The 23,424-nt window shown below is 40.5% G+C and overlaps 1 protein-coding gene across 2 annotated transcripts in view; it reads left to right on the top strand.

The window, feature by feature from the left end:
• Positions 1 to 23,424, top strand: part of LOC137278007 (NPC intracellular cholesterol transporter 1-like) — a 45,113-nt gene that overhangs the window by 14,091 nt on the left and 7,598 nt on the right. For both annotated transcript variants that reach the window (XM_067810038.1, XM_067810039.1), the window contains exons 4-20: positions 1,343 to 1,475; positions 1,853 to 2,085; positions 7,785 to 7,885; positions 9,451 to 9,611; positions 10,054 to 10,182; positions 11,866 to 12,048; positions 12,848 to 12,962; positions 14,935 to 15,062; positions 15,576 to 15,713; positions 15,936 to 16,025; positions 16,549 to 16,739; positions 17,630 to 17,751; positions 18,170 to 18,296; positions 19,067 to 19,125; positions 20,009 to 20,150; positions 21,113 to 21,344; positions 22,481 to 22,594. In XM_067810038.1, coding sequence (XP_067666139.1) covers positions 1,343 to 1,475; positions 1,853 to 2,085; positions 7,785 to 7,885; positions 9,451 to 9,611; positions 10,054 to 10,182; positions 11,866 to 12,048; positions 12,848 to 12,962; positions 14,935 to 15,062; positions 15,576 to 15,713; positions 15,936 to 16,025; positions 16,549 to 16,739; positions 17,630 to 17,751; positions 18,170 to 18,296; positions 19,067 to 19,125; positions 20,009 to 20,150; positions 21,113 to 21,344; positions 22,481 to 22,594 — 2,398 coding nt within the window. The remainder of the gene's footprint in view (positions 1 to 1,342; positions 1,476 to 1,852; positions 2,086 to 7,784; positions 7,886 to 9,450; positions 9,612 to 10,053; positions 10,183 to 11,865; positions 12,049 to 12,847; positions 12,963 to 14,934; positions 15,063 to 15,575; positions 15,714 to 15,935; positions 16,026 to 16,548; positions 16,740 to 17,629; positions 17,752 to 18,169; positions 18,297 to 19,066; positions 19,126 to 20,008; positions 20,151 to 21,112; positions 21,345 to 22,480; positions 22,595 to 23,424) is intronic.

Below are 23,424 nucleotides of genomic sequence, written 5' to 3'. Positions count from 1 at the left end.
TATTCTCATCTATTTTTGTAATCTTTTGCATAGTTGCTACATTCAAATTTAACTGTCAGACATAGCTATCCCAACTGGCTAGAAACATATGGAAATTTACTTTGTACACTGGTAGCATCAAGTGAGCTATCTAATCAGCCAGCCTGAATAAAGGATTATTCGGTTTTAGTACAGGTGGTCTGCTTTCTTATACAATGAAAATGTCCTAAAAGGGCAAATTGTAAAGACAAAGCACAGCTGAGGTCTTTGACTGGACATGCAGATCATACTTTCTTGTGAAAACTATGCCCATTTTGATCAGTTGCCGCCAACAGTCATGGATACAGGTGAGATAGCATGAGAGAGAAATCTGTGGCCTACTGTTTTGCAAGTCAAATTAACTAGGGATCCATCATTGCAAATTTTAGGTGAAACATGCAGGTAACCATGGTAGCAAGAACAGTTGTCAAAATGTTTTACCTAGACTAATGTTTAGTCTGTGGACATATACAATTTTGATAGTAGCAAACTAAGTCATATAAATTGAAAGGAAGACCAGAAATTCAGAACCTGAGGAAATCTAGACTTGCTTCATTTAAGGCTTTAGCACTGCAGATAGGGCTTGCACTAGGGAAAATAATGTGAGAGTGTAAGACAGACTGTGTTCTTGCCCTGTGGTGAGAGTTCAGTGGATTTGTTTGCACTGGAGTCATTCTTGTAAATTGTCCAAACATGCCACCCCCACCAAAACCCCCAGCTTATTTTCATCTTTCATACCCATTCTCAGCCCTGTTTATCCATTATACTGAAACTGTATCTCAACAGTTGGGCATTGCATTTGTACTATGACATCCTTTGACAAGTGGAATTTAACCATGTATGTGTACCTACATGAATTTGGTTGAAACGCATCGTGCAGACAAATAGTTTTGATTCTACTCAGTGAGAAAATCCTACCACACTATCGTACAAATTCCTGACACTAGAGTAGAATAAGGAGTCCTAGGACCCTTCGATGGGCTTTAGTGCGAGATCGCTGAACAAAGACTGGCAGTTGTACGAGTTCTATCAGTACCAGACAGTGGTTGACAGGCGTATTAGTGAAACATCAACAGTATATGCGTGCGATTGTTGATTAATGATCAGTTGGGCATTCTATAGTGAAACATAAAAAAAGGTAACACCGGCGTTGTACTAATACTACTATCGGTATTACCAAAGACATCGACGGATATGCGTTCGATGTTTTAGTGACGGATTAAGTTACTTAAATTCTGATGTATGTATGAAAAATAGTTTTGAAAAGCCTTTTGCTGTATGCCAGTATGCCTGTTGTACCTCTCTCCATATGTGTGTGTGTTAGGCCATTCTACCGGGTTGAACAGATGATCATCACCCGGACTGGTAACCATTCCAAGGTCCCCCACAGGCTTCCACCTCCATCCACAGCATATGAATACTTCCCACCCATCTTTGATAAAGAGTTCCTGCATCAGGTGAGAGAAATCAGTAAAGTTGAAACGAGATAATTTGATACTTCTGTTAGCAATGTTGGTGGTGTCATCATTTGACCATGGTTTTTTTGGAGTAAAATGACACATGATATATGCTTATTGATGTGAATAATGAAATGGTTTGCTGGATCAAACAGTTCTGTACCACAGGGCAAAATATTGTCAAATCTATGTCTGTGTTTAGTCCAGCCATGGCATTGAACACGAAATGTTCCGGGATTATAAAGCAACATATTTTGGAAGAGGAGTTTTTCTTTGGTGATCTAAATCCTCATTCACAATTCAAAATGGCAGGTTGATTTGGAATGTATAGGTGGAAGATTCTGAAATGCTTGAAGTGTGTCATCTGTCTGTTCCAGGTTCTGAGACTACAGAACACTCTAGAGCATCTGACAGCAAAACTCGGCAATGAAACCGTGAGTCTGCAGGACATCTGCTTCCAACCCATGGCACCAATGTATCCCAACTGTACCATTCAGAGCATATTTCAGTATTACCAAGACTCACATGAAATGCTTGACAAAAAGGCAATGGACAGCACGGGTTTCTTTGTGGCGGCAGATTACCTGGATCACTTCCTCTCATGCGTCAGGTGAAGATCTCATTAGTACCTTGTATTTGTGGTCCGATTACTTGAAATGATCAATGAATGGTCACCGTGACTAAATGAGCGAGCAATCAAACATGTTTTCTCATAATCGAATGCAAACAATCTTGGAACAACTGTTTGATCAACAATATTTTTCACAATTTTCTGTCATTAAATTTACATTTCAGAAGCAGGGGTTCAAAAATTCCATGATCTGACACCCAGGACAAGTCAGTTTTCATTTTGGGCAATCAGATAATGGTATCTTACTTGTCCATGGACTACTACATAATTTACACTTATGATTTAAAACTGAAAAAAATAATGGATTTCATTTTATATCTGCTCATAGTGAAGCTGTTAAATTTTGCAATAATAATAAAGAGAGCACGAATTATCACTTGTCGATAAATAGCCAATAAACATTAACAACAAGCATGGTGTCATAAAATCAGGGCTAGTGGAATATTATTCAGGACAAGTTACTTTCTTGAAGTCACTTGCCCTGTGGCAAGTGGCTTTTCAACATATTTGTGAACCCCTGCATAAGCTCTACAAGTCCGTTTCAAGGTACAACTTATTCTTTTTCAGAAGTCCTCCTCCTTGGGATGTACATAAGCATTTTTATGTCCATTAAAATACGACAGGTGTAACAATTTTGATAATAAAAAAATTTTATTAGACAAAACACTTTTGTCTTGTGGGACCACCTTTACTGGGCCCTAAAGGCCCCCTACAGCCAAAAGCAGGTAACTCTGGCTGTGTACCTCGTACCTGACCTTTCATGCTGTCGTTCAACTAGGAAGACATGCGTGGTCCATTTAGATAGTCTTTGTACTATCTACCTACGGAATTATGAGCGTGAAAGAGTCAGCTACTGTATGTATGGTTCCTTTTCTTTTGCACGAGTACTAACAGAGTAGGGCATACCTCCATGTACCGATGCATCCTGAGTTCAGGAAATACCTCAGGTTTTCCGACGATGGGGTTTGTTATCAGTTTTGTGTGCTCCCCTTCGGCATCTCCATTGCCCGAAGGGTTTTCACCAAACTCGTGCTAGTACCAGTTCAGGTCGCCAGGGCACAAGGAAACGTTTGTTTCCCACACCTGGACGACTGGATCCCCAGGGCTCTCTCCCAACACCTAAGTCAAGAATCCACATAGTCAGTGATGGATATTCTCACCAGGTTAGGTTGGGGAATCAATCTTAAAAAATCAGAACTGGTGCCGACACAGGATCTGGTTTTCGTGGGGGCGAGGTTTGAGACAACCCAAGGGTTGGCTTCTCTGTCCCAAGAGCACTTTACCAAGGTATAGTTTTACATTTTCTGCAGTTCCCGTGGTCTCAACAAGATCTTGGATTCAGTTGCTATGCAACATGGCAGTGACAGTGGACATAGAGTTGCATGCGCGTCTGAGAATGTGTTTCATTCGGCAGGCATTGGCACAGCAGTAGTCCCACGCAGAGAGCTAAGAAAAGAATCTGGCTATTGCCAAGTGGTTGATTCCCCACTTGCGGTGGTGGACCAACACCAGAAACCGGACACCAGAAACATGTACCTTGGGCGACTCCGGTGCCGTTGCTCACAATTCAGACGGATGCCTTCCTCACAGGGGGGCGGGCCTCCTGGGCGTCCTCAGTGTTTGGCCTATAGTGGGAGCATGACGTGACCTTGCACACCACATGTGCTAGAATTGAGAGTAGTCAGGCTGGTGTTCGAACACTTCGAGGATCAGGTTCAGAACCATGTGGTTCGTCTGGAGATGGACAACCTGACAGTGATGTCATACATTCTGAAGCAATGCGGCACAGTGTTTCCGTCACTTCTTCTGGAGGCGTGCCAGTTTCTGCTATGGTACGATCAGTTCAGCATACGGGGTATGCCTGTCTATCTCCCTGGTGTTGACAATGTACATGCAGATGCGCTCGATGGGGAGATATTCGGGATCATATTCCAAAGTTGTTCGGGTCATTCTGTTTGCCTCTGGGATGACAAATCAGATTCCGGATCTGAGAGCGATTGCCGGGGACGCCTTCCAGTTGGACTGGATGGACAGGGTGTTGTGGACGTTCCTCCAATTTCCCTGCTTTCCAAAGTCCTGTCTCTGTTTGCCACCCAGCCAGCGTGGCTACTAGTGCTTCTTGTACCTCTGTGGTCGTCTCAATGCTGGTTCCCGGTATTACTCGTTACTGCAGCTGCCTGTACTATTACCACAGCGACCGAACCTACTATCCCAGAACGGCCAACTACACCCCAATCCCAGAATTCAGTGGGTGGCCTGGCTACTGTATGGAATCACTTTCAAGCGAGCGGAATTCCTGCATCAGTTGCAGGCATAATTCTGGCTTCACGGAGGGATCCCACGAATGTACAGTATGAGGATAGATGGGCCTGTTATGCGCGCTGGTGTGGAAATAGAGGGATTTTCAATACCTTAGCTGAAGTGTTGAAGTTTTCACAGTCTCCATTAGAATGCGGCTTAAGCCGCTTCTACTATTCGAGGCTAGTCCACGGCTATTTCAGCTTTCCACACACCCGTCAAGGGTGCCTTGTTGGGACAATGCCCCCTGGTACAGTGTCTTCTTGCAGGCGTGGACAGACTGCTGACAGACTGCATCAAGCCGTTAGACGGACAAGTCTTCCGTGGGATTTGTCTAGAGTATTGGAGTGGTGCCCACTCCTCTCGCTTATGACTTGGCCAACCTGTCATTACAACTTTTTAGTTGGAAAACGGCTTTTTAAATGGCGGTTACGTCTGGTAGATCATATCTTCAGACCTGGAAGGATAGGGTTAGCATACGCTCACCGGATTCCTACCGACCAAAGATCATTCATTCTCTTCATGTGACAGCGCCTATCGATCTACCTGCATGATCTGTTAATTCATACTGTAATCCTCATGTATTAGACGTTAGGAAAACTCTTAAAGTTTATATTAAAAGAACAGCCTTACTCCGTAAGGAGAAACAGATATTTTGCTGTTATGGTGGCGGCAAAGCTGGCTATCTGGCTGACACACAGACAGTAGCCCGATGGGTAGATAAAGGCTTATGTCCCCAAGATGGGTTTAAAGCTCACTCTGTAAGAGCAGTGGCCACGTCAAAATTGTATGCCACGGCTCTGCCCATTTAGGGGATCTGCTCAGAGGCTATTTGGAGAAATCCAAGCACGATCGTCTATCATTAACCAATTGGACAGGCATTCACGAGAGTGTGCTCAGTTCGGTCAGTCAGTTCTCTGCGGTAGACAGAATAGCTCTGCTCAAGCGAATTAAGCCTTGTCAGATGACTGTATCTGTTTGCACTCAGTGGTGGGTGACTATCCATTCCCATTTTATCAGTGGTGGTATTTGGTGATGTTTTTTTTGAGTCCCGCTTCCTCTTTGGCTGGATGCCTTACTCTTCTTTCCATTTCCCCGCTTAGCTTGCTAATGCGGTATGGACAGGGTTCAGTTTGGCAAATTTCCCGTACATCCAGGTCTCCAAACTTTGATTTGGGTGGGCGGGGTTTGTCATTTGGGATTTCCCAAATTCTATCCAATGGGTATATAAGCTTTGACAAGCTGCTCCTCAGCTTTGTCACACCCCTGCCTTGATTGACATCGGCGGTCAGGTGACCAGGTCAGTGCCTTTTCCATTTCCGTGTGTTGTAGATTTGCACTTTGAATGGACTGTGCTGTCAGGCAGAATACCACTCGCAACTGTTTAGCTTTGGGAGTCTGTTTAATGCTTATATGTACCCCAAGGAGGACTTCTTCTGAAGAACAATTATACAAACCTGTAGAGGTTATGAATTCTTTGAAGAATGTCCTCCTTGGGGTACAACCTTTGTTTAATGGCTATAGTCTGTATCTGCAATGCGAGACGATTTAAGATGTATGCAAGTATGTGTGTGTTTGTTTGCAATATTAAAATTTTGTTCAAGCATATTTATTTCTAATATATTGTTCAGAAACTTGATTGATAAACAAGCAAACAGCTTATAATAATGCCTTGTCAGACAAAGTAACATTTATGCTACTTGCATTGATAGCATGATTACAAAAGTACATGATATCATAAATTATTTAAAGTATGATATATATATCATATATAAAGTTATATATATATATAAGTTTATATATGATATATATATCATACTTTAAATAATTTATGATTATATAACTTTATATATGATATATATATCATACTTTAAATAATTTATGATATGTACTTTTGTATATATATTTATATTTATATATATATATCACTTTATACATGAATGTAAACATCCATACAGCAAAAGTACTTTTAGTTCTGCAAAGGATCAAATGAAAACTTAAAACTGATTAAATCTTTTTCAAGCTGTAATAAAGTTATGTACTGATTTGATCATATCGTGATTTATAGATCTGGGTAATTCGAGGTTGCCATACAGAGCATTATTTATGTTAACTTGTATCCATGTTTGCAAAAAAATAAATTGCTTCTTAAAGCATCATAGTTGGGACATATAAATAAAAAAAAATAATGAAGGGTGTCCTCGAAGGCAGCACCCCAAGTTCATGATGGGTTATCTTACCCTATATGTATTAGAATCACTGCATAATCGGTGTTGGTAGTTGATAATTTGACAGAACCTGTTTTCAATTCAAAGTATTGTAGGATTATGTAATCCTATTCCTGATTGTATATGTCTGAGGTCTTCGAGCAAAGATTTCCAAAGTTCAGTGGTACTGGGTAAAATTATTTTTCTTGATAATCGGTATTTGTAACTTCTTCAACAACATATCATTGGTGAAAACTACAGAATTCCTCTGTGCAGCCCAATTTGCATATTTCTGAAACCAGGGGCCTAAATGTTTGTGCTCAGAATAATAATTATTTTTGCATAAATAATCTTGGACTAGTTAAAAGCATTTCACTAGTAACACCAATTAAGCATTTCCTGAAATTTGTATCAATATCAATATCAAATCAGTGTATCTCACTCCTCAAATCCTCCAGAATTTTTAAATAATCCCATATCAATGTACATGTATCGTACTTTAATACAAATTTCACGAATCTTACTAACTGAGCATTTTGTTGAAAGTAACCGTGACTCATCTGGACTATGTCTTATCAAAACACAAGCCCTAGTCAGCCAAATTCCATTCTGGCCTTGTGAGAGACCAGTTTTCACGGAATCTGCCTAAGTGAGAGGACACCCTTTGAAGAAAGCTCAAATGAGATACACAGTGTGGGGATTAGTGGTGTTCTGATGATCAAAATAATTGAAAATTGATTAAAAGGAAGAATTAAAATGATTCTTGATTTTGCAAAACATATTTTCAGTTAATCAGAATTTTGTTATTTTAATATAACACACTTGAATGAAGTAAACTAACCCTTAAATTTGACAAATATTAATGAACAAACGATGTGCATTTTAAAATTTTAACCACTTTTATTGTTTAATTATAAATCTAGTGTATTTCATTGCATGACAGTATTAGTTATACAAACAATTGATAAGATAAACCTGGGGAAAATCCTTTAAAATTGATGAATGTGTTGCAAACATTTGTATTTCGGTTTTAATCAATAATCGTTCACCTGATAATCGATAGTGGATTTGGTTTCCGATTGCCAACACTAGTGAGAAATCATCAGTGAAGTTATCCCAGTGTGCCACATTGTAATGTGATTCCTCTGTACCCTAAGTTCATTTCATCAACAGAGCCCCTGCATCACTGGACGACTCCACCAAGCTCCACACCTCATGCCTAGGGACAGACGGAGCACCCACCTTCCCGTGGGTGGCACTCGGAGGATATGATGGTAAGTACAGTGTGGATGTCAGGGTTGCAATATGAGGGCTGGTCATAGAGTTCTAAGCCTACATAATGTCTACATGACACCAAGGAATTTTAGGAGTGTTGTTGGACAGTGTTCTTCATCAGCATTTCCAGTTATTTTACTCAAAAAGATCAAATAGTTCTAAAGCAACAGGTCCTTGAAGCGTACTGAGGTATGCATATTTGCTTCAACATGAGAGATGGAACAATGTGCTGTTATAAACACAAACCAATGTTTTAATGTTTTTGACACTAGAAGGCTTTCAGCCAACAGAAATGCATGCACTAATGTTGAAGGTGTATGGGGATGATTGTCCTTCATACTCCACAGTTAAGAGAAGGGCTGCTTTATTCTAGTCTGGCAGGACAAGTCTGCATGATGACCCACTGTATGGATGGCCCACTACAGCTATTAAATTATGATTAATAAAGAAACAGTAGAAGCTGTTGACAGATGTGTGACTATTGCTGAAGTTGAACAAGAAACAGGTCTTAGCCATTGATCCATTTAAACTATTTTCCATGATCATTTGGGCATGAACAAAGTATCTGCACGCTGGGTACATCTGTGTGGAAAACGGTATGCCGGTAGTGATGAGCTCAAGTCTGCTATAAACGAGTATTAGACAGGACTTTTAGAAGAGTTCTATGCACATGGAATTGAGCAACTGAAACACTGATACGAGAAGTGTGTTGCAATCGAGGGTGATTATGTGGAAAAATAAAATATTAAAATCTGAAAAAATCATCATTTGGTGCCTGCGTTAGGCTGAGAACTTCTTGACCAGCCCTGGTACTGCTGTCACACTAATGTCACACTGATGTCATACTGATGTCATACAGATTAGGCTAAGCTTGAAGGGATCTGTCCTGGCTTGCCCAGAGGCCAATATTTGATCTTAATACTGAAGTAATTGTTCTATGTGTCATTTTTCCATATTTGAGTTTTAAAAATTCCAAAGTACTTTCATCACAGTCATATTGCACTTGCATGATTGCTTCAAGCTGATGGCATGTCATAACAGGTAAAAAGGGGTTTATGTTTACTTTGACAGTTTGCATTTAATGGAGTATTCAAGTACATTGAATTCAAGAAAATACGAACATTTAAGCGCACATTTTAACAAGGTAATGGGTCTTTTCCCCCCTGTATGTCTGCAACATGGCAAGGAGTCTTGGTTTAATACTGTAATGGGAATGTTACACATGTTAAGAGCTGGTGTGTCTTCCCTTATTGTAGTAAAGGACCCATGAATTTCCCGGGGTAGAATAGGCCTTCAGCAAACCATGCTTGCCATAAAAGGCGACTATTCTTCTCATAAGAGGTGACTAACGGGATTTGGTGGTCAGACTCACTGACTTGGTTGACACATGTCATCGGTTCCCAGTTGCGCAGATCGATGCTCATGCTGTTGATCACTGGATTGTCTGGTCCAGACTCGATTATTAACAGACGGCCGCCATATAGCTGGAATATTGCTGAGTGCGACGTAAAACTAAACTCACTCACTATCGTAGTAAAGTAGTCAACTTTGCTTCTTTCAACAGGAGACAACTACCAGAATGCTACTGCACTGGTAATATCATTCCTGGTCAACAACCATGTGAATGAGGCAGATAACGCTAAAGCAGAAGCATGGGAATCAGAGTATATCAAATACATGAAGAATTACTCCAACCCCAACATGTCTATTGCCTTCTCGTCAGAGGTAAGCATGACATCACTGTAAGAAACATTATATTAGATCAGTGTTCCATTAGGAAGGTCTTCTCTAGCATATACATTGCCCTCACCTCAGAGGTAAGCATGACGTCACTATAAGGGACATTATATTAGATCAGTGTTCAATTAGGAAGGTCTTTACTAGTATATACATTGCCTTCTCGTCAGAGGTAAGCATGACATCACTGTTATAGACATTATAATAGATCAGTGTTCCACTAGCAAGGTCTTGCCCAATATGTACATTGCCCTCACCTCAGAAGAAATAAGCAAGAAATATCCATTGACCTGTCCTTGTTTTGAATACAATATGTTATTTACGTGATCAGAGGTATTCATTGTGAAATGATAGTTAAATGTGTTTATTGAAATGTTTACTTTATCCATAATGCAGCATTCAATTTAGCTTCTTTCTTTTCTTTTTCCAGCGTTCAATCCAGGATGAGATCAATCGTGAGAGTAGTTCTGACGTCATTACAATCCTCATAAGCTACCTCATCATGTTTGCCTATATCTCCCTGACCCTAGGCAAGATTAACACCTGTGCCAGATTCTTTGTAAGTGACTCCTATTTCACAACTGGGTATATTGTATTTGAGTCTTGTTTATCATTTTTGTTCATACAGTTTGCTCTGACTTCAACATTTCTATAGTTGACACCTCGTCTGTCTGTCTGTCCATCCATCCATCCATCCATAATCATTTTGTTTCCTGAGCAAAAAACGTTCAATATTTTTAGACCGAAATTGATAGACATAATAATTTCAACCTATAGATGTGCCTTTTGTTATTTACAGTGTTTTGACATTTTTATATTCTTTGTTTTTCCATGCAACATTTTGGTGTTCATCTAATGGCCGGATGTTCTATGTTTCCAGAGCAGAATTAAAAAAACGTTCAATATTTTTCTGAAAAACTTGGTAGATATATCTATCAGAACCTAAAGCGGTGCCTTTTGCTATTTACAGGTTTTTGTGATTTATCATTTTCTTGGTTTCCGTGGAAACTTTTCAGAAATTGACAGGTGTGTTTCATTTCCGGAGCACAACTCAAGAACTTCCTTATATCTGTCAGTAAAACTTTCTAGATAGGTATAGCAGACCCCCAAGTGGTGCCTTTTGCTATTTACAGGTGTTTGTGATTTATTATTTTCTCAGGTTCCATAGAAACAATTCAGACTTTGGCTCAAAATGGAGGGATGGGCTTTGTTTCCGGAGTATAACTCAAAAACTTCTGAATATCTTTCAGCAAAACTTGGAAGATATGTATGGAAGACCCCAAAGTGGTGCCTTTTGCTATTTGCAGGTTTTTGTGATTTGTCATTTTCTGGGTTTCCATGGAAACAGTTCAGACTTTGTCTCAAAATGGATGATCTTGTGGTGGTGGTGACTATCTGGTTACAGATATGTGGCATTTATATTTTTCTTTATTTCCATGGAAACAATGTAAACTTTTTCTAAAAAGACATTAAGTAACTGTCAGATGATTTGTTCTTTCAAATATGTGGGGGCCGGTGTGATATGTCATCTTTTGATGACTCTTGTTCTTGATTTCCATGGAAACAATTCAAACTTAGTCTAAGAAAACATTAGGTAACTTTCAAATGATTTGTCCTTTCAAATATGTAGGGTCCAGGGGGGATATGTCATCTTTTGATGATTCTTGTTATCATTGTCATGATTTGTTTCTGGAACAGGTTACCTCAGTACTGAAACAGTTGGCCATGTGGTCTTGTGAACCAGAATTAACTTGTAACATGATCTTAATGCCAGATTCTGCATTTCAAGGTTTCACCAAAGTGGTTAAATTCTAATCTTTTAAGGGCATTTAAGGACTCTCACTTAACGTATGTCCCTTTCAACCGTATTTAGAGATATGGAAGTGTGCAAATGATTTCTATATCTGGGTCAGGCTACATTCTAATGATTGTACTCACTGGCCTGGTGTAGCTTGCTTGTATTTCATCTTGGGTGGTGGAAGAGCCAAGTGGTTAACATCTATGCATGTCATGCTGATGGATAGGTTCCATTCCTCCCTTGTGTCCTATGTATGAACTGATTCTGATGTCCCTGGGTCCTGATCCACAAAACTTTTGTAGAGCTATGACAATCGTAAGCCTGTAGAGTTACGACAGGTTGTAACATTATGAACACTTTGTGGATCAGGACCCTGGATGCTACATGGCAGGGGTTGTTACAACTGACTGACTCTCTAATACGAGTCCTCTGTCTCCTCCACAGGTTGACTCCAAAATAACGATGGGTCTGGCCGGTGTGCTGATTGTGCTTCTGTCCGTGGGATGTTCTTTGGGCTTCTTCAGCTACGTAGGGCAGCCAGCAACACTCATCATCATTGAGGTTGTACCTTTCCTTGTGCTGGCTGTTGGTGTGGACAACATCTTTATCTTAGTACAGGCCTATCAGGTAGCTGTGGATGAAGTCAGCTTTACTTTTGATATTGGATGTTAGTATCGGTAATATTGTCTACCCCTAAAGGTCCAGGGTAGAATATGCCTTCAGCAACCCATGCTTGCCATAAAAGGCGACTATTCTTGTCGTAAGAGTGACTAATGGGATTGGGTGGTCAGACTCGATGACTTGGTAGACACATGCAGATCAGTGCTCATGCTGTTGATCACTTGATTGTTTGGTTCAGACTTGATTATTCACAGACCGCTACCATCTAGCTGGAATATTGCTGAGTGCAGCATAAAACTGAACTCACTCATTTACATCAAATATTGTCAACCAAGTGAAAGTAACCCATACTTGTTGTAAGGCCGATGAACGTGATTGGGTGGTCACGCTCACTGACTTAGTTGACACATCAGTTCCTAGTTGCACATAATGATGCTGATGCTATTGATCACTGGATTATCTGATCCAGACTTATTTAAAGACTGCCTCCATGTAGCTGGAAATTGAATATCGTGGTGTGCAGCATCAAACTAAACTCACTCATGCACTCACTCACTCAAATGTTATCCTGTGTAGAAGAGTATGCAGTTAAGAAGTAAGCACCCCTCATCACTCTTGTACCAGCTAAAATCCGAGTTTCTCCATGACATTACACATTTTGTCATTACTTTGCGAACAGAATGTCAGTATCAGTCACCATGATTCCTTACACAAAATGGATGCTAGTACTTGTATATACCATGTTAGTCTTGTATCATGGTACATGTTATCATATGGTGTTTCCACATCGTCCGGATTATTCCAGCGAGATGTGCGGCTGGCATCAGAGGACCTGGAGCAGCAGATTGGGCGCATTTTGGGCAGAGTTGGTCCCAGCATGATGCTCACCAGCTTCTCTGAGTCCATTGCTTTCTTCCTAGGTATGTGCTGCAGCAGTTTAATTCCATTTGTAAATGGGTGTTAAAGGGTTGTCGACGATGTATGGAAAGATGTGGGGTTGTTGATAATAAAGGGAAAGATATGGGGTTGTTGATGATTTAGGGAAAGAAGTGATGTTGTTGACGATATAGGGAAAGATGTGATGTTGTGTAGGATATAGGGAAAGAAGTGGGGTTGTTGACGATGTAGGGAAAGATGTGGGGTTGTTGATGATGTAGGAAAAGATGTGGGGTTGTTGATGATGTAGGGAAAGATGTGGGGTTGTTGACGATGTAGGGAAAGATGTGGGGTTGTTGATGGTGTAGGGAAAGAAGTGGGGTTGTTGATGATTTAGGGAAAGATGTAGGGTTGTTGACGATGTAGGGAAAGATGTGGGGTTGTTGACGATGTAGGGAAAGATGTGGGGTTGTTGACGATGTAGGGAAAGATGTGGGGTTGTTGACGATATAGGGAAACATGTGGGGTTGTTGACGATGTAGGGAAAGATGTGGGGTTGTTGATGGTGTAGGGAAAGATGTGGGGTTGTTGACGATGTAGGGAAAGATGTGGGGTTGTTGATGATGTAGGGAAAGATGTGAGGTTGTTGATGGTGTAGGAAAAGATGTGGGGTTGTTGACGATGTAGGGAAAGATGTGGGGTTGTTGATGGTGTAGGGAAAGATGTGGGGTTGTTGACGATGTAGGGAAAGATGTAGGGTTGTTGATGGTGTAGGGAAAGAAGTGGGGTTGTTGATGATTTAGGGAAAGATGTGGGGTTGTTGACGATGTAGGGAAAGATGTGAGGTTGTTGATGGTGTAGGAAAAGATGTGGGGTTGTTGATAGCGTAGGGAAAGAAGTGATGTTGTTGACGATATAGGGAAAGATGTAGGGTTGTTGACGATGTAGGGAAAGATGTGGGGTTGTTGATGGTGTAGGAAAAGATGTGGGGTTGTTGATGGTGTAGGGAAAGAAGTGGGGTTGTTGACGATGTAGGGAAAGAAGTGATGTTGTTGATGGTGTAGGAAAGATGTAGGGTTGTTGACGATATAGGGAAAGATGTAGGGTTGTTGATGGACAAGGGAAAGAAGTGGGGTTGTTGACGATGTAGGGAAAGATGTGGGGTTGTTGACGATGTAGGGAAAGATGTGGGGTTGTTGACGATGTAGGGAAAGATGTGAGGTTGTTGATGATGTAGGAAAAGATGTGGGGTTGTTGATGGTGTAGGAAAGAAGTGAGGTTGTTGACGATATAGGGAAAGAAGTGGGGTTGTTGACAATGTAGGGAAAGATGTGGGGTTGTTGACGATGTAGGGAAAGATGTGGGGTTGTTGACGATGTAGGGAAAGATGTGGGGTTGTTGACGATGTAGGGAAAGAAGTAGGGTTGTTGATGATGTAGGAAAAGATGTGGGGCTGTTGACGATGTTGGGAAAGATGTGGGGTAGGGAAAGATGTGGGGCTGTTGACGATGTAGGGAAAAATGTGGGATTGTTGACGATGTTGGGAAAGATGTGATGTTGTTTAGGATGTAGGGAAAGAAGTAGGGTTGTTGACGATGTAGGGAAAGATGTGGGGTTGTTGACGATGTAGGAAAAGATGTGGGGTTGTTGACGATGTAGGGAAAGATGTGGGGTTGTTGACGATGTAGGGAAAGATGTGAGGTTGTAAAGGATCATGTGGGAACCTGTGAGGTTGTTAGTGTTTGGGAACTTGTGAGGTTGTTAGTGTTTGGGAACCTGTGAGGTTGTTAGTGTTTGGGAACCTGTGAGGTTGTTAGTGTTTGGGAACTCGTAGGGTTGTCAGTGGTTTGTGGTATTATTAATTTAAGTAAATATACTTTTACTAATCAGCATAAGCAATAACTGTGAAATGCCTGGCCTCATCTGAGCACAAAACAGCTTTTAAACCCTGATAGTATTTACTGGACATCAATCACAGGTAAGCAGTACTTGATATGCATGTTGTTTTTTTCTAAGGTGCCCTGACCGACATGCCAGCAGTGAAGATCTTCTCTCTGTATGCTGCAATGGCTGTCTTATTTGACTTCCTGCTGCAGGTCACTTGTCTGGTGGCATTGATGTGTCTGGATGCCAAGAGACAGGAGGTGAGTACCTGGGGTCATTACTGAAATAGGGCTATGGGTAGGCTAGTGGTTCAAACATTTACTCATCAGTTAAGAAGTGAGTTTGTTTCCACACATGGGGACAATGTGTGAAGTCCATTTCTGTCCTCAGCTGTGATATTACTGGAATATAGAGCCACACCCACTCACTCACTCTTAATGATTGAATCCCAGTTGTGTAATGATACAGCAATACAGAAATGTATCGATACACAAAGCTCTTGATACCTTCATATCGACCTACAACCCCTGTATTGCAGTGCTTCACAGTGGCCCTAGGGTTTAATTTCTCCCCTTCATCATCCTAACATCACTGTCTGTAATTTAAAAACAAATGTTGTGATTCCCCTGCCAAGTTTGGAGCATAACAATTTATGAAATAAAAGTACTGCTTCAGGATACTAACTGATTTGCATTCGAGATAGTATGTTATTGCAGCCTGTCCTTTTACGTCTAAACTGAATGCTTTTATCAACTGAAGGTTTTTTTTTCTAGAAAAATCGCTTTGACTGCTGCTGTTGCGTGAAGATGAGCAACGCAGAGAAGGAGGAGAAACACGAGGGCCTTCTGTATACATTCGTCAAGGAATACTACTCTCACTTCATCATGAAGGAGTGGGTCCGGCCGATTGTGGTCAGTATGAATCAAAGATCATCAGTTTTTCACATTCAACCAAAGTCTACCAGCATCAGGAACACATGAAAATCGGTGTTAGAATTGGTTTTTCCTCCCAGAAGATAGTGTTCTCTTGCTTTGTAAAGTCCTTGTATTAGCAGTTGTACAGTTCAAAGATGAGTCCCAGCATAACATCTATATTCCTCTGTCTGTGTGTCATATTTGTCATCTGTTTTGTAGATGGTCATCTTTTTTGGGTGGTTCTGTGCTAGTTGTGCCATGGCACCAAGGATTGAAATCGGGTTGGATCAAAAACTCTCCATGCCAGAGGTGAGATTCACAGAATGTTGCAACCCTATTCACTGTCACAGTTTGGGCAGTATGAGAAAACCTTGATGTCTATGTTGCGTCTTAGAGATTACCTCTCTAGCTCCTACAAATGAATGTTAGAGTTCCAGATGTTTAGTGCCATTAAGTATTCAATCACTTAATTAGATGCTAGTAGTTTTCCTTCTATATTCAATAAGTATATTAGCCTATTGACTTTATTTATGCTAATCAGTAGGTAATAAATATTTTTGTGAATAACTCAAATACATGATCATTAAAAGTAAGTAAGACGAACATGATATGCATACACTATTCACTTCAGAATTCATACGTGCACAATGCCTGCACTTGATAGATAAACTGTAATTACTTGGTGTGCTGTGATACCGAAGGGTTTTATGATATTTTTTAGGGTGTCTTTGTGTATAAACCACAATACATTATGCAGAATTTCAGCAAGGATGCTGTTTGTCCAGGGCTGTGGTAAATCATGTATCACATGTATTTTATGTTTTACATTCAGGACTCATATGTTCTTGACTACTTCAACAACATATCTACCTACCTATCTGTTGGTCCACCCGTGTACTTTGTTGTGAAGTCTAACCACAACTACACAACCACAGCTGGCCAGAATGATATCTGCGGTGGCAACGGTTGTCCGGAAGATTCTGTACTTGGACAAATCTTTAAGGCTGCACAACAGCCTAATTAGTGAGTAGATGGTCTTTTGACTTTCACTTCAGTAGATATAACTTTTATCATGTTGCATTCATGCAAAGAAAAAATGGTGTTTTGTTTTTATGTTATTTACTGATTTATATAGCATTTTCCACAGCAGCTCTTCAGGTTATAACTAATATAAGATGGAAATGTATTGAAGGCAGGTGGTTTAAAGTATCATGTGTCCTCCTTTGTATTTTGTCTCATATAATGAATTTCTGTCTACATCATAAATACTGAAACATTTCTGTCCATATCATTAGACATTATAACATCCCTGCCTACGTTACGACACATTGAAACATTCCTGTTATCATCACAAGACATTGGAACATCTCTCTCCACATCATGAGACACTGAAACATCCCTGTCCACATCATTAGACACTGAAACATCTCTGCCCATGTCATTAGACACTGAAACATCTCTGTCCATGTCATGAGACACTGAAACATCTCTGCCCATGTCATGAGACACTGAAACATCCCTGCCCACATCATCAGACACTGAAACATCCATGTCCACGTCATTAGACTCTGAAACCTCTCGTCTACGTCAAGAGACACTGAAACATCTGTGGAGACATCCCTGCCCACGTCATCAGACACTGAAACATCCCTGTCCACGTCATTAGACTCTGAAACCTCTCATCCACGTCAAGGGTCACTGAAACATGTGTGCCTATGTCATGAGACACTGAAACATCCCTGTCCATGTCATTAGACACTAAAACATTTCTGCCCACGTCATGAGACACTAAAACATTCCTGTCCACATTGAAAGATCTTGTCATAAAACATGCAGCACATGCACTCTGAATGTTGTGTATGAGTACCAATTAATATCTTGTGGCCTCAGAAGCTTTGCATCATTCACTGCAGCACCCGCATCGCTCACCCTGCCTCCTCGTGGCTGGACGACTACTTCAGCTGGATCATCCCCGAAGGCAACCCACCATGCTGCCGCTATTACGAGGACACAGATACTTTCTGCAAAGCTACAGGTAACAACATTAAACATTGTTTGTAGTGGATTATCACTTCTGGCTTGGACCAGGACAAGATCTGTTCTTTTAATGATGAATCTTTGCAACATTATGCCAAATATATTAAAAGAATATATCATATAATGCTGATTTATTAAGAAAAATATGTCATAACTATTTAGCAAGAGCTCAGTGAGGAACCTTGACTACCTTGTCATGTGACCCTTCTTCATGCTGACATGCCATAGATTTATGTGGGGATGTAAGGGAATTATTTTCTAACTATGTATATATATGCTCCCTCCAATGGAGGTAACGTAGTATTCATGTGGACCGTTCAGAGATAATGAGGATAACATAGCTTTCAAAATTCTTGAAAAGAAATTAATTGATCAACTGAACTTTTTGATGACTTAAGCTCTACGTCATGTTTCAGTTGTTAATGACTCCTGTGTTAAATGCAACCTAACCAACTTTGAAAAGGGACGTCCATCTGAAGAGGACTTCATGACATATTTGCCATGGTACCTAGATGACATTCCAGAAATCAAGTGTACCAAAGGGTAGGTTCCTTTTAACTGTGGGAGACCCACTACAGAATAAGTGCTCAGGAGTTCTGTGATTCAAGTTTGCACCCCTAGGGATTACACAGTTCAGGACTGGCCCATAGTGGCATAGACATGTTACATTCTTATGAAGGTGACTGAAGTAGATTAGGTGGCCATTTTCTCTTTACATGACACAGTGGCATGGATCATTAGTGCTTTTTCTCTTGCCCAGAATAGATTTGTACAGGTTACTGTGATATTTTGTAAATATCGCAGCTGATAATGGTGCCAACCAGCATTCTTCCATTTGCTTATTAAAAATGACGATAGGATTGTTATAGTGTGTGATGGGTGAGTTACATGGTGGCAGATGGTGTTGATTTTGCACTGACAGCATCTGTAAATCGAACATAGAATTTGTTTTACAATTTTGAATGAATCATCAATCCAGCAAAAATACTACTCCATGAAAGGTGGAAACAGAACTTTCATTATGGTCAGTTAACTTGCATGCCCGAGTAGGTTGGAGTACAGTAGAATGAACAAGATGTAGTTTTGTTATGATTACAAGTTTACTGCAGTTACACATATGGATATGTCTGATCAGCTCTTGAAGTTCATTTGGAAGTGATAAATGGAAGGGAGAGAATTCGTGAGAGCTTCTTTATTGTTCCTGCTAATAAAGAAGATGACATCCAAAAGTTCTCTCCATTTTCGTATCATTTATCACTAGTGTATTATTCCAGATACTGGTATCTGTAAAATGTATCACTTCAACTTTGCAGTGGTCATCCTGCCTATGGTTCTGCTGTAGAACTGCTGAACAAGAACAAGAGTATTGGAGGTTAGTCATTTATATAACAGTTTGCACAGCCACCCAAACTGGATTCTTCAGCAGGTAGCTCCTAATTACCTTGCTAGCTGATGGAGTGTTGCTGGAATTATTATTTTATTATGTTTATTAATTTATATATGTAATATATTTTTGTTGAATCCACTTTGAGAGAAAACAAAATATTTACTTGAAAGAAGGATGCCTAAACTGTCCTCTCCCTCCTTTGTCGATGTGTCTAGTGTTAAATGCAGTTGCTCATCAAAGTGAAGGCCTTGGTTTGGTTCTCCATATGGGTACAATGTGTGAAGGTCATTTCTGGTCTCTCTGCCATGATATTGTGATAATATTGCTTATGTATGGCTTAAAACCCCTCTCACTCACTCGCCCTTGTCCGTAGTGGCTTGGCACATTACGGTTATCAATGGCCAACAGTATGTGTGTCTGGTCCAGGGTAACACTGTCATACCCTGTCTTGTATACCTCTCACAGATCACAAATCTGTTGAAGTTAAGCAGATGGTTCAGATGGCAGTTAATTGATTAGAATTGGTCTTCAGCAACCCATGCTTGTCATTTTCGAAAGCGATGATTGATGTCCCACATCATTGTATCCCAGTTGCATAGAAAATGGTCACACAGGAGATCACTGGACTGTGTGGTCTGTAGGCTCCTCTTTACTGTTGGAGACCCTCTATAGTGCTTACAAGTTGAGTCAATCAGGCATACACCACTAGAGATTTCAGCTTTGGACTACATCACATATTGTACCCAATATTAGCGGATCGAACCCGGGTCTTCAGTATGAGGTGCAAATGCTTTAACCTCTAGGCTGCCCCACCACCCCCAGTAAAGGGTGTGCATGCTGAAGTAACCTTTTGTGTGTTTCTTCACAGCAACATATTTCATGACGTACCACACCATCCTGAAGACCAATGATGACTACATCACTGCTCTCAAGATAGCAAGAGAAATAGCCAGCAACATCACGCGGGATCGAAACTTCACAGAGGAGGGAAGTTCTGTCTTCCCATACAGGTAAGGAGGTGGATGTGACATGACAAACATGACTCTTAAGGTTTTGGGTTCCCTGTGACTTTCTGTAGTAAAATGACGGGAGTTTGAACAAGTGACATGGTTGTGCCTTGTTCAGTGACAGATGCAAAGCAGTGTCGGCCAGTCTTAAAGCATCTTTGTTTAAAAGCATTTGAAGATCTGACACTGTACATTGTATGTTTATGCATTGTTACACATTCACTGGAAGATGTACTGTAATGAAAATCTTTTATGCAATTCATAACCAGTTGTTTTGTGAGATATATGTTGTTATGTGTATATGAACTTTTAGAAAGTGTCAAAATGTATACACATTTAGAAGGTTCTTGTTAGAAAGTGTCTATTAGGTAGCATGAATTACTGGATCAAAGTTCTAGTTGAAAGAAATGTGCTTCCAAATCCTGAAATGAGATACCATATGACAGTGCAAATCAACCACAATGCCTAGAAGTCCCAATTTCATGAGTTGAATGTTTCTTTATAGTAAATGTTATCAGCTAATTGAGCTCAGTGTTATACTGTGGCAAAATTTATTGCTTACTCTCAATAAAATTCTTAAAAGGCATTTAGAAGTCATTGTAGTGATACAGGGTAACTTCATGATTCTCTCAATGTTCATAGTTGATGCTTAAGGCTAAATGTCTGGCTGGTAAGCTTCTTCCTGTGTCCATTGGCTTGTCAAGATGAACACCCGGGTTCGATTCCACACATGGGTACATGGGTACATCTCCTGCCATGATATTGCTGGAAGATTGCTGAAAACAGCATTAAGCTATATACCTACTCACTGTTTCTTTGTCAAGTTGTTTCAATTTTTCCTGATCCAAGCTTACTGTTTGTAAAGTAAAAAATGAAATTTTGTTCATGGTCTCCTTGGTAATGAACCATCTGATTGCCTCGGACAGAATTTATCACTTCTATTATATGTGTGTTTTCCATTTCAGTATTTTCTATGTCTACTATGAGCAGTATCTTACTATAGTGCATGACACCATCAAGAACCTGTCTATCTGCGTCGGTGCCATATTCATCGTGACATTTATCCTGCTGGGCTTTGAGCTGTACTCGGCTATCATGGTTGTCATCACGATTGCCTTCATCCTGGCTGACATGTTGGGGCTCATGTATTTGTGGCAGATCTCCCTCAATGCCGTGTCGCTGGTCAACCTTGTCATGGTAACTTGATATTGGTTTAGGGATGGTGGATTAGATAGTGATTAAAGCATTTGCCCATCTCACTGAAGACCTGGGTTCGATTCCCCACATGGGTACAATGTGTGAAGCCCATTTTTGGTGTCCCACGGTGATATAGCTGGAATATGGCAGAGGAGGGGGTGTGTGTTGGATTCTTAGTAGGAACCTTGACCTAAAAACAGTAAGTAAGGTAATGAAGAACTGATATATCCAGGGTTTTTCAAGATAGACGAGCACACTTGTCTGGAATTACTACAGGAAAAATGTGTAATGTATTCCCAGCAACATTCAGAGTACAACATTCAGAAATCATACACATCCCACACTTCCCATAACTATAGCAACTATTAAGTCTTACAATTCAGTACACTACTCTATTTCATTAATTTACTCCCGTGAGGATTGGGGTTAGAATTGAACTTCAATAACCTGTGCTTGTTTGCAAGAGGCTACTAACAGGATCGGGTGGTCAGACCCACTGACTTAGTTGACACATCTTATCATATCCCAGTTGCATAGATCAATGCTCATGCTGTTGATCAATGGATTGTCTGGTACAGACTTAGTTACTTAAAGACTGTCACCATATAGCTGGAATGTTGCTGAGTGTGACATAAAACTAAACTCACTCACCCTGATGTTTCCTGTGCTGACCCTTGATTTTAACTATTGAGAGTCATCAGGACCCTTAATTTTGTAAGTCAAGGTAGAACCCTGATATTATCTATCAGTAGGGTTAGTGGTTCAGGGTGCCATTGTAAGAAGCACTCTAAGCACTGTTATTGTAGCACCCATACCTTAACATAGACTTACAATGGGCGTAGAGCTAAGGTCCATTGTACAAGTACTATAACAGCACCGTGGATCACTTATCTTATTAATTTCTTCCTGTTTTATTTAAACATTTATACATGGGTATGTCTGTATCTGGTAAAGCTTTTAGTAGACATGGTCCATACCAAGTTGTTCAGGAAATGTCTCATCGGTATCTTTACAGTGCGAATTAATCATGTTATTTCTAGCCTTTCAAGACATATTATCTTGAAACAGTGTTCATGGATTAACTGCTTGATTATTCGTTGTTGTTGTCTCACTGCGTGTCCTGTGATGTGTTTCAGACTGTTGGAATAGCTGTGGAGTTCTGTTCCCACATTGTCAGAGCCTTCACCGTGAGCACCATGCCCACTCGCAAGGAGCGCGCCAAACATGCCCTTGCACACATGGGGAGTTCGGTAGGTTACTAATCACATCTACATGCACCCTTTTCTGTTGAGGTATAGGCTGTGTCTGTCTTCTCACTTTCCCACTGTTTAAAATATATAGAATGCCTGACTGTCATCAGGAACCACAGACTTCAGATCTGAGATAGAATTGATCTTCAACGAGCCATGCTTGTTGTAAGAGGCATTAAACGGATCTAGGTGGTCAGGCTTGCTGATGTTGTTGATGCATGTCATTGTATCCCACTTGTGTAGATCAGAGCTCATGATGTTGATCACTGGATTGTTTAGTCCAGACTTGATTATTTACAGACTGCTATCATATGCAGGCATATTGCTAGGTGTGGAGTGGAACAACAATCAAACAAACACGACTTCAAAAACTATAGGCCATGACTAAACCCTTCAGAACCTAGTTGATAGATGCATAGTTACTTAATGGCTTGTGCTCACTATCCCTTCCTCCGTTATGGCACTCTTCTCACTCATTCATTCTTCTGTTGGTACTCTTTTACCCGCTTATTAACTCACTCAATCACTCATTTACTCACTCATTTACCTGCTCAGTCATTCATTCACTCACCCAGTCACTCATTTACCTGCTCAGTCATTCATTCACTCACTCAGTCACTCATTTACCTGCTCAGTCATTCATTCACTCACTCACTCATTTACCTGCTCAGTCATTCATTCACTCACTCACTCACTCACTCATTACCTGCTCAGTCATTCACTCACTTAGTCACTCATTTACCTGCCAATTCATTCACTTACTCATTCATCTGTTCAATCACTCAACTACCTGCTCAGTCACTCACTGACCACTTATTTACTCATTCACT

This window comes from Haliotis asinina, chromosome 3 (assembly GCF_037392515.1).
Source record: "Haliotis asinina isolate JCU_RB_2024 chromosome 3, JCU_Hal_asi_v2, whole genome shotgun sequence".
In the NCBI taxonomy this organism is placed as follows: domain Eukaryota; kingdom Metazoa; phylum Mollusca; class Gastropoda; order Lepetellida; family Haliotidae; genus Haliotis; species Haliotis asinina.
Note: the sequence above shows the minus strand (reverse complement) of the source record. Positions and strands in the feature narration are given on the sequence as shown.